Here is a 12,500-nt window from a genome sequence, read left to right as displayed (position 1 = left end):
AAAAAGGATTTATAAGAATCTAAAGTTCTTACCATAGCCGAGATCTCGTTCATGCTTTGCAAATACTCAACGATCTTTGATTTGTGAGCTGGTTCTACGCGGGAGAACAATCTGGCCCTTGAACATGCTGCTTTCTGTTCGGATGGTGATAAATCGTCGAATTCACGTCCAGAGTATGATTTTCCTGTGGTGTCCTCCTCTTCGGTGAAAACGCCAATTCGTCGGCAAATGGCTTCCGCGGTGGCTTTGTTATCACCAGTGATAACGATAACACGGATACCAGCAGCACGACACCTAACAATGGAGTCGAATACTTCCTTACGTGGTGGATCCAACATACCAACTACACCAATGAACGTGAGTTCCTTCTCGTAAGTATAGAACTTCGTGGAGTCGCCTAAATCCATGTCATCGGGTTTCATCGGATGATCAGCGGTAGCCAAAGCAAGACAACGCAATGTATCTCGTCCGGTTCCATATTGTCTCGTCAGATCCAAAATACGATTTTTCAAAGTCGAAGTAAGAGGAACCTTTTGTGTACCAACGCGTGCATGCGTGCATCTATCCAATACTCCTTCGGGTGCACCCTTAACAAAAAGTTTTGGTCCAGTTCCAAGTTTACTAGGTTTCAATGGTACACAATACGAGGACATGGATTTGCGATCGCGAGAGAATTCCAAGGTGAATTCCTTCTTCCATTTCGTTTCGATGTCTTGCCTGACGGCTATGGCCGCGTTACGGCGATCGAGTCCACCCTTCGATACACCAAAAGGATTGACCTTTTCAGCCAAAACAATCAATGCGGTTTCGGTAGCCTCCCCAACTTTCTCGAAAGCTTGCTTGAACTCGTTAAAGTCAATGGCCGAGTCGTTACACATGATACAGATTGTACCAATCTCGTGAAGTGTCTCGTAATCCTGCCCTTTGATCTTTTGTCCTCTGAGGAAGATCTCACCGATGGGTTCGTAAGTCGATCCTGTAATCTCGAACTCGTGGAACGAGCTATCATTGCCCTCGATCTTATCGAAAATGAACATTCTAAAAGGATAATTAATTGCGCAATTAATCGATCAATTAAATTCATTTGAAAATATTTCGTTAAAATTTGAAGAAGTATATATTACCGGCTAACAGACATCTGATTGGTAGTCAATGTTCCAGTCTTGTCAGAGCAAATAACAGAAGTACAACCGAGAGTTTCGACAGAAGGCAAGGAACGTACAATGGCATTCTTCTTAGCCATACGCCTAGTACCCAAAGCTAAACAAGTCGTAATAACAGCCGGTAAACCTTCAGGAATGGCAGCGACAGCCAGAGCGACGGCGATCTTGAAATAGTAAATGGCACCCTTGATCCATGATCCACCATGAGCAGGATCATTAAAGTGACCGATGTTGATAGCCCATACAGCAACGCAGATTACGGAAATGACCTTTGACAATTGTTCACCAAATTCATCGAGTTTTTGTTGAAGGGGTGTCTTTATTTCCTCAGTCTCAGACATTTCAGTACGAATTTTACCAATAGCAGTATTTAAACCGGTTCCAATAACAACGCCACGTGCTTTACCAGCAGCTACATTGGTACCAGAGAATAAAATATTTTTCTTGTCCTAATAGAAAAACAAAGAATATCGTGATGTTACAAAAATTCTTTATAAGTTTAATTGTAAACTGGAGAATAAAAAAATAAAAAAAAAGTGTCTCGTTCGAACGAACCTGATTGACGGCACGTGGATCGGGAACAGGATCCGTATGCTTGATAACAGATACAGATTCACCGGTCAGGATGGATTGATCGATCCTGAGGGTGGTTGAGAAAATTTTGCTAAGACGAATATCAGCTGGAATCTTATCACCGACGGACACCTCAACGATGTCTCCGGGAACGATCTCTTTCGCTCGAATCCTTTGTACGCCAGCCTTGTCACCCCGAACGACCTTACCCATTTCGGGTTCATACTCCTTCAACGCTTCGATTGCCGATTCGGCGTTACGCTCTTGCCAAACACCGACCACGGCATTGGCGATAAGAATGAGCAAAATGACGAAGGGCTCGACGAAGGCCGTGAACGCATCCTCGTGCTCCTCAAATAAAGCTAGTACCTAATCGAGATATATATGATTGCTATATAGAGTAAACTTCCTCCATGGACTCACATATGAAAATAACGAAGTTTCATGGCTACGTAAAATCGATGATGTATATTTTTAAATTCACCGATACTAGATATATTTATAGAAATCTCTACTAACGGAGTTATCGTAAATGTATGTGCTGCAACCTGATAAACGAACCTCACGTATATATATATATATATATATACATATATACATGTATCCATATATACGTACATACGATCATCGTAATGCATAATTAAAAGTTTATCTCTCTTTCTTTCGATTCTCTATTATCTGTTTAATTTAAACGAATTATTTAATTTAAATATACATATAAAAGATTAATAAATACTTATGATACTAAATGACATTTAAATCGTTAATAATTACGACGATCGGTGGTTCGTAGGTTTTTTTTTTTTTTTTCTGATAAGTGCATCTCTTTTAAATATCCAATGACTAGAACTATTTAAGGTCGATTCACACGTTTATTCATTTCTATTTTCATTTCAATTCCTATTTTTATATCATAGAGATTTTAACATTACTCCATATAATATAAATCTAAACGTTAGAACATTCTCGTTCGATCTCATTTCAATCTTTATCCCGATTCCTTTCATAGACTTGATATCATCAAGTCTATGATCTAGATTTCTATCATCTCTGATAGAAATATCGCAATAATAAAAACTAATAATACTGAAGAACTTAAATTATTTATTAATGAAACGTGCGCGAATCGACCATTAACAATTTTTTATACTCATTATTTCCAACTGTGTAATATATACGTACAAAAGATATAATAGCGGCTAATAATAGAATCTTAACTAGGAGGTCGTCGAATTGTTCCAATACGAGTTGCCAGATGGATTTACCTGAAAATTTCAAAGATAACAAACTTTATTCGACTAAATCATATGGAAATGATGATCGTTGAAATTTATCGTTTTATTCGCGAAGATAATAGAAAGTTTTTATGGAGGAGGAAAGAGAAGGAGGAGTAAGAGGATGAAAGAGAAGGAGAAGTAGGAGGAAAGACGAAAAGAAAAAGATAATCGATTCGATATCGAAGATCGGCATCGAAGGATAAACGAATTAAATTATGTTTAAACCGAATTGCGAATTTGTAGATGTTATTGGTTGGTTCTGTTTCATCGTACGCAATGACGATGTGTAATTACGCGTACGGAATCGAGTGGAACATGTCGCATACATTCGCATAATGTAAGCAGAGATCTGTGTTCGACGACGACGACGACGACGACGACGACGACGACGACGACGACGACGACGACGACGACGACGACGACGACGACGACGACGACGACGACGACGACGACGACGACGACGACGACGACGACGACGACGACGACGACGACGACGACGACGACGACGACGACGACGACGACGACGACGACGACGACGACGACGACGACGACGACGACGACGACGACGACGACGACGACGACGACGACGACTACGAGTACGAGTACGCTACGACGCGATATATATCCATATATATCCATATATACATATATATTCACACACAAACGCACATACACATACACACACATATACATACATACATACGCATCATATATATCTCCAGTAACACGCATCGTTGCGTATGTGTGAACGTGTATATGTCTTTATATACAATCAACAGACAGACAGACATATACGCGCACATACACGAAGAGAGAGAGAGAGAGAGAGAGAGAGAGAGAGAGAGAGAGGAGAGACACATGGATTAATACATTCATTAGGTAAAGCATACGCACACGTCGTCAGCTCGTAATGCATTCGAAGCTTACGAACCTAAAGGACTGTACACGGACGAAGGCTGTTCCAGTTCGATAACGATGCGTTCCATCACCCACATGTGTCTCGAAATTCATCTCCCATTCCTCCCTTAACCACCCCCTTGACAGACGTTTTCAACCACGTGCAGCAACTCAAGTGCAATATTAACTCGACGTATCAAGGAAGAGAGAGGTGTAGGTAGAGAGACTGGATCTCTTTGATCTTTACGAATTCATTGACCTTGACTTTTCCTTCTCAATATCCTTTTTTTCTTTGTTTGCTTGTTTGTTTGTTTGTTTATTTCCAATATCACGTGAAAATAAACCATAACGTTTCATCAATGTACTATTTTTTATTCGTCGATATTATACACACGTATATATACGTATGATCATAATTATGATTACTTATACTTTTGTTATACCAAACAGAGACACGTTAAACATGTGGAAAAAACATTATGATGATGTAATGACTATCGATTCAATGAATGCATATGTATGTCTCATTATTTTTTCCTTCGGATCTATGATCTATATTATTATACATGCATACATACATGCATAGATATACATAATACATATACATAATACATATACATATACATAAGTAAATAAGTATATATATAGATATATATATATATATATAGATTTTTATAGATATGATATAAAATTATATTATAAATCGCCAATAACATCTCTTCGATAAATTAGAATTAAGATATAAAAGTAAATGATCGATATCATTAATCAAGACAAATCCATTGACCTTGCCCGTTTGTGTCAATAATAAATTCGACAAATTTGTTCTCTCTATCTTCGAACGTTTAAATGAAATCGATAAGAATGCGAATAATCATGAAGCCTCTATTTTTCGCTTGTCGTAACTTCGACTCTCGAAAGAGAACCTACGACTGCCTGGATCCGGCATTATAACGAGTTTCCTCGTGTATCGCGTGCGTCATAATTGACCAACGACAGAATATCAACTTCGGCGACGTCAGTAAATTGCGTCAGAGTAGAATCGACGATGTTTCTTTTTCTTTTTATTCTTTTCTCTCTACTCGTATACTGTGTGTAAACGAAGAAGATTCTCTCTCTTTCTTTCTCTCTCTCTTTCTCTTTTTCTTCAAGAGAGACACGATCGTTCAGATCAGTTTCAGAGTTTTTAACAACTCGCGTGTCACCAGTTAACACTTATACGTCGTATACGTTTTCTCACTCGCATGATTTTCCAACGTGGTATTACGAGTATCTTCTTCGTGAAATGATAAATCGATCTGTTTTTTTTTTCTTTTTTTCCTTCTTTTTCTATCACCTCTCCTCCTTCCCCACCTCCTACCTCAATGAGATACTTGAGACGAAAAATCTAATCGCTTACCACGAATTTCTTATCCGTTCATTTTGTTAAACACGAAGAAAAACAAGTATCTCTTTTGGTTAATCACAAAAATGTATTCTCGAATATACGAACATTATCTTTTTCTTTGAGATATTTTTTCTTTCCCCTCACTCCCTCCTATTCCCCGCCACCCATCCCACCCTATCCCATCTTTAAATATTTAATTTATCGTAAAAGCGAATCATCAATTTTCAAATAATTATTAATAAGATATTATCCACGATGCCGATTCGATATAAATTAAATCTTAACCTTTTTTTAATATTTTCGCTCTAATGGAAAAATATGTAAGGGGACTTACCCTCCTCGGCTGGCAATTCTGAAACAGAAATAAAATATTTATTTAGTGAGTCGTTTTAAAACGTTAAAGGAGTTTGAGTTAATTAAACGAGCAACGTCAGTTTCTGTTTACGCAATCAGATATCACTAACATCAACGAAGTTGAGAAAATCTAAAACGTCCCCTTTAAGATGGCCCACTTGCCGCAGGAGATTGCCCGGGAGCCGAGCAAGAATCCCGCGAATGGTGTAATTTTTTGCAGCACGGAAATATACGAAGAAAGAGATTCAAAAACGTTTCGTATTTGACGCCGTTGAGAAAACTCGCGAATAAAAGAGAAAAAGAAATAAAAAAGAAAGAGAGAGAAAGAGAAAAGAGAAAGGAAAGGAAAAGAAAATTACTATGTGGTTGTACCAGCCATCTCATAAATTAGGAACGCAAGTGTCACGTTTCGCAATTTTGTTGTGATAAATGTTTTCTTTTTCTTTTTCCTTCTTTTTACTTTTTTATTTATTTTCTTTCTTTCTTTCTTTTTTTTTTTCTCTCTTCGTATCCTCGCTCGAAAATATCGTAGAAACAAACAACTTATATTCGTCCGATGGACGATAACTGAGAGAATTAATATAATCGATCTATTAGGAAAATTTCTATGTTTAAACACCTCAAGGACAAGCTAGCTCACATTTATCGCCTCATGGAATAATCTTTTATTTGTCAAGAACATGGAAATACTTGTTAAAATTTGTGAAACATTTATTTCTTACCACAATACGTATACGTATCTCGTCGCTCCTGATCTTGACGTAAAAATATTTCAAATAAAAAGTAAACCAAACCTACGTTCTTCTACGTATGTATATGTATATATATATATATATATATATATACATATATTATATATATTATATATATTATATATATATATATTATATATATTATATATATTATATATATATATACATACATACATACACACCCACACCCACACCCACACCCACACCCACACACACACACACACACACACACACACACACACACACACACACATATATATATATATATATATATATATATATATATATATATACATACATACACACACACGCGCGCATCAGTATATCTTCGAAGAGATAAAAATACAGAAAATTTAAGATTCAATTCGAAGCTACAAAAATACACTAATATTAGATAAATTCAGTAACCGTTCTGTTTTTTTAACCTAAGACGAATAATATTTCGAAAAAGCGTAGAGAGATAGAAAAAAAGGAAGAGAGGGGGAGAGAGGGGAGAGAGAGAGAAAAATAATAAATAAATTCAATATACGTAAAGACACATATTTCATGAAGTACAACGATCATCGATACGTTAGAAAAAAGTATGTCTAACAATGTACATAAGGTATGATTATATTCTTTTATAACGCATACACGTTTATGAAGAGAAACACATATAAACACATAATACAAACACTTATACACATGGAAAGGACATAGGTTTTCCTTGAATGGTCGAGGATTGACGTGCACGATCGAGCACGTGTTTATAACGCGCATTGTTAGTTACTTTAGAACGCTCTACCTTAGAGGAAAATATGTCTAACGCTTTTCCCTCGGCTTATTAAGCCCGAAGGATAACGAGATTAATGGAACGCGTCGGTAAAGGAAGAAGAGAGAAAGAATCGCTTTATCGATATTCCTTTTATACATTGGTATGTACGTACATATATACATAGATGTATCATAAATGTTAGTAATAAATACAAACTCGCAAATATACGGGAAACATTTATTTCGTAACGAAAAATTCCATTTCGTTTCGGTGAACGATCGTAAAATATATATACACACGCGTACAGGATACATACACGTAAAAAAGAAAAAAAAAAAAAAAAAAAAAGAAAGAAAAAACAGTCAAAGCGATCATCCACAAAGAGATAGAGAGATAGAGAGAAAGAGAGAAAGAAAGAGAAATACGAAGGTAATAATGACAATATTAACCGTAGATATTTTTATCGGCTACCCTACCAACGTTTCTTTACTTCTATAGCGCCTTCTATCTACGTGGGCAGATTATAAAAACTTCATAGCCGTCTTATATACACACTCGCGCGCTAACACACACCATCACATATGCATACGTGTATATATGTAAGTTTATACGTCCTTCAATCCTAACAACAAGAAATATCTATTAATCTTATAAAGAAATCTTATTGTTAGTTCAAATCCACATGTTACAACTGTTCTCACAACTAATAGACAATAACTTGTTTAAGAATGAATTTGAAGTATTTTATAACGTAATAAAAAAGAGAGAGAGAGAGAGAGAGAGAGAGAGAGAGAGAGAGAGGAAAAAGAGGAGAAAAAAGAGAAAAAAAACGAACAAGAGAGAGAGAAAGAGAGAGAGAGTCAGGAAACAGAAAAAAAATCAACACTGTCGTCGTAGCTGATACGTTCGAACTTTTTGATTCTCCTCCCAGTCGATATCCACAGAGAACGACCGATATCCGTTCATGGATAAACGATAGTTATTCGATTATTCGAATCCGACAAATCCTGCAAATCCGATCGAGTTTATTATATATACATATAAATATATAATATTATATGAATATATGTATTATATATATATATATTATATATATTATATATATTATATATATATATATATTATATATATATATATATGTATTTGAATAGAAGCACAAAAGTTAATAGTGTTACGGAAAGCTTCGATCGGTATTCACGTACACAGCAACAATATACAACACGCTTTATTATACGGAAATAGTTTATATATGACTCTGTGTGTGTGTGTGTGTATATTACGTGGGTAGAAAAGTGTGAGCTTTCTTATAAGCAAAAAACATACTCAAGAATTCTCCTACTCATATACGATATCAGCCATAGTACGACGAGTCATCGTATAGTATGTACGTTCTTATTCATTAAGAATTTGTGTGTTGTTGTTTTAACAACCTCAAAGACTCTTCTATCTTCTTACTTTTTCTTTTTCATTTATATTTTAGAAGAAACTTACGATGACAACCTTTGCATGCTCTATTCTATACTTTTTCGCAATAAGTACTTATTTATTATTTTCCATTCTCTTTATACATATATATATATATATATATATATATATATATATATAAAATTTCCTTCAACAATTTCCACATCAACTCGATCAACACAGCAAAGCTTTTTAGAAGCTTGTCTATTTTTTTTTCTTTTTCTTCTTTTTTTCTTTTCTTTTGAAGTATTAAAAGCCTAAGGCTTCGATCGTCTCGTGTTTGTAACTCCAACGACGTGGAGAACATTGACTTTTTCTTTTCTTTTACTTCGAAACGTATACACGGAAAGAAAAATTCATTTCGATTTAAAAATCGAATATATCGGTAATCTCGATAAGGATGTAATGACGAAATAAAAAAAAAAGAAAAAAAGAAAAAAAAAGAAAAAAAGAAAAAAAAAGAAAAGAAATAAAAAGAAAGAAAGAAATACTTCGAACTAAATTATAGGATTAGATTTAATTAAAAAAAAAAGAAAAAAATAAACGTACAAACAAAGAGAAATAAATAAATAAATAAATAAATAAATAAATGAATGAATGAATGAAGGAAGGAAGCAAGGAAGGAAGGAAGGAAGGAAGGAAAAAATGGAGGAAAATCATTAAGCAAACGGCGCTGCACCTTGCAATCTTAAAGAGCGACCTTAAATCGAGTTAACCTCGTTCAGCGCGTTAACTCTTAACGCAATTCCAGCATCCACGCGTTGCTAGGATTGATTAGTACATACATACGTATATACATATGTATGTGTATCGCCTGCTTCTATATTAGATTCGTATATAACGCCAATATGAACTATTATAAAGGGACGAATACAAGTATATGTGTGTATATGTATATATATATATATATATATATATATATATATATATATATATAAATAATATATGTGCACGTTCGATGAGTTAATTGGTTTAGACTCGTGTGGAAATCCTTGGACGGAAGTAACTTGGATCATTTAAAAAATTGTTGAGCGAGCATTTCTTCGACGTTTACAAGTTTGAAAACTTAAACGATCTGTCATACTCGCAAAGACGATAATAAAAATTTATCTAAATTTTAAATATTTTTTTCTTTCTTTTAATTTCGAACGAATACACCACAAGTAATTTAATTACTGTATACTTTTTATGTGTGTATGTGTGTTCGATAAGACTAAGAAATTGATTTTATTTCGATCGTTTTCTTTCTTTTTTTTTTTTTTCTTTTTAAATATCTCGAAAGAAAAAAGAAATTTTTTTTTAATAGTAAAATACCATTTAAAAAGAAAAATAAAACACAATAAATTGGAATTCTAAAAATGGAAAAATTGGAATTGTCTTTGTTGTATGTGAGTTTTTTTTTATGTATCTTTCATTTTTTCGAAATACTTAACATTTTAAAATCGGAAATTGTATCGAACTGAGATTAATTGTGAAAGTTCATAGCAATTGACCTAATTGTCGGTATAAATTTGTGATCAATCCATCCAGCCCATTTAGATGATAGATTGAATACATTCACATATGTATAGACATACATTTATATACATATTACATATCATTCACACACACACACACACACACACACACACACACACACACACACACACACACACACACAACGATCCGAAAGGATTATTGGATATCTCAAGTAATTTTAGAAATAATTGTCTGTTATTCTTTTCAATATATCGAGAGCATAAGGAACTTAATGTGATCGTGTTAACAAGCGGAAGAGGACATTGGACTTTAATCGTCGAAATAGAAAACGATCGGAACAAATGCCATTGGCTGGTTTACTGTGGCAAAGGTCACATGCACAGCGACGTCTTCTTCCTACAGAACATTCTCATTCTCATTCTCTTTCTCACTCTCTAACACTCCCTCTCCCCCTCTCTTTCTATCTTTCTGTGTCTCATACACAACACTCCAATTGTAAGAGCAATGAGCCCGTGAATGAGGAGAAAGAAAAGAAGAGAAAAGGTATAGTGGATTGATTAGTCAGTGAAAGACACGTCTAGAGTTGTCTAATGCCAAGGTAGAGAATTAATCTGAATAGATTAGCGATACAAATTCGTGTAATTAATTAGAAAGAAAAAGTAGAAAAGAAATATGAGATATTTTTTTTTTTTTATTTTTTTTATTTTTTTTTTTTTTTTTTTTTTTAAGAAAAAGTAAATAAATAAATAAATAAATGATGCATATTTCAATGCAAAATTATAAAATTTTTAATTTGCAGATTTGACTTTTTTCGAAACGTTTTTAATTTATTTAGCTCTTCGTTAACGATTCGAATAAATTAAACAGGAACTCGCTCTCGATAGATTTCTTTTCTGTTTTATAATAATTTTCTATTGAAAGCTTGCATGTTAAAAGAAAGAAAGAAAAAAAAAAAATAAATAAAAAGCACGTCGAGATCTATTTTTCCTTTGAGTTCTTATCGATGCTTTATCGATAGGCAATTTTCAAATAGAAATCTCGAATGGATTCTCAAGTTCTTTTTTTTTTTCTTTCTTTTTTTTTCACAAAGAAATATCAAAGGTAAGAAAAGTTCCTCAATTAACTCTCGTTTCGTTCACGTGTAAGATTCAGTAAAGGCTCGATTTATTTATGGCAAATTTAAACTACGTCGAATTTTCAATTCAAAATTTCGAGGAAAAATACATCCTGAAAAAATAAAGTAAAAAATAAAGGGGAAAAAAAAAAGAAAACGTAGAATATCTAACGGAAAATAAACGAAGTAATTTCTTGTATTTGTTTTTCCTTTTTCTCTTTCTTTCTTTTTAAATTAGAAAATCGAAAGGCAAGATTTTTTTTTCGATGGTAGAAACGAATTGTGTAGGTAGTACCTATAATTTTTCTTTCCTTTTCGCCAAACGTTACGAAGAGTTTCCCCGAGTTAAATGAAACAAACTAACAACGGAATAAAAAGATTCGTAGATTAACATAACACTCTTACGCGCTTAACATCGAAAGGTATTCAAACGTTACAAGGACAAATTTCTACATCGTTAGATCTATCGAACACAAATAGAACTTATAATAGTTAAACACTCCTCGAGTCCTGTAAAATAATTTCGATAAGAGAAAATCTGAGCTGTTAAAACGAACGAACGGCGAACTTTTTTCGTTCGAAAAAAAGAAAAAAGAAAAAAAAAAGAAAAAAAGAAAGAAAAAAAAATACTTCTTTTCGCGACAATAAATCATCACGGCTAATCTTAGACATATGATTGAGAACGCCGAATCTTTTTCATCTTCTTTTTTCTTCTTCCATTTCATTTTCTTTTTCTTATTCTTTTTATTTTTCTTTTTCTCTTCGTTTAAACAATAGATTCATAGCTTCTCGAAAAACATTCTCGAATAATAGTAAACTTGGCATCGTTTCAATCGAATATCTGTTGCGAATAAAGGTGCATAAACCTTCTCTCTCTCTCTCTCTCCCTCCCCCTCTCTCTCTCTTTCTCATCTATATATATATACATATATATATATTATTCCTTCGACAAAAAATCGAATCTCATTTCGACACATCAGATTATATATTATTGTATATGTAAATCGTAATTATTAAGATATAATATATTTCGATTGAAAGATATTCCATAACGGATAAAATAATATTCTATATATAATGCTATTTGAAAATCAAAAATAATTATATTTGAATTCGACATTACGAATTAAATCTTTTTTTCCTTTCAACAAATAAATGTCAAATAAATGTCGATAAAATTAGATTGACAATTGTAATGTCTAAGGAAAAAAAAATGAAATAAAAATAAAAGAGATAAAAAGAAAGAGAGAACGCGAGAGAAAGAAAGAACGAGAGAGAGAGAGAGA

General features: G+C 33.7%; 1 protein-coding gene across 5 annotated transcripts in view; it reads right to left on the bottom strand.

Moving 5' to 3' along the window:
* LOC124422922 (calcium-transporting ATPase sarcoplasmic/endoplasmic reticulum type) overlaps positions 1–12,500 on the bottom strand; it is a 33,046-nt gene that overhangs the window by 11,393 nt on the left and 9,153 nt on the right. For all 5 annotated transcript variants that reach the window (XM_046959977.1, XM_046959982.1, XM_046959981.1 and 2 more), the window contains exons 3-7: positions 5,632–5,649; positions 2,919–3,001; positions 1,719–2,105; positions 1,125–1,612; positions 33–1,038 (exon numbers count right to left, since the gene is read on the bottom strand). In XM_046959977.1, the coding sequence (XP_046815933.1) occupies positions 33–1,038; positions 1,125–1,612; positions 1,719–2,105; positions 2,919–3,001; positions 5,632–5,649 (1,982 nt within the window). The remainder of the gene's footprint in view (positions 1–32; positions 1,039–1,124; positions 1,613–1,718; positions 2,106–2,918; positions 3,002–5,631; positions 5,650–12,500) is intronic.

The sequence above is a fragment of the Vespa crabro genome, chromosome 3 (genome assembly GCF_910589235.1).
Source record: "Vespa crabro chromosome 3, iyVesCrab1.2, whole genome shotgun sequence".
Lineage (NCBI taxonomy): Eukaryota > Metazoa > Arthropoda > Insecta > Hymenoptera > Vespidae > Vespa > Vespa crabro.
Note: the sequence above shows the minus strand (reverse complement) of the source record. Positions and strands in the feature narration are given on the sequence as shown.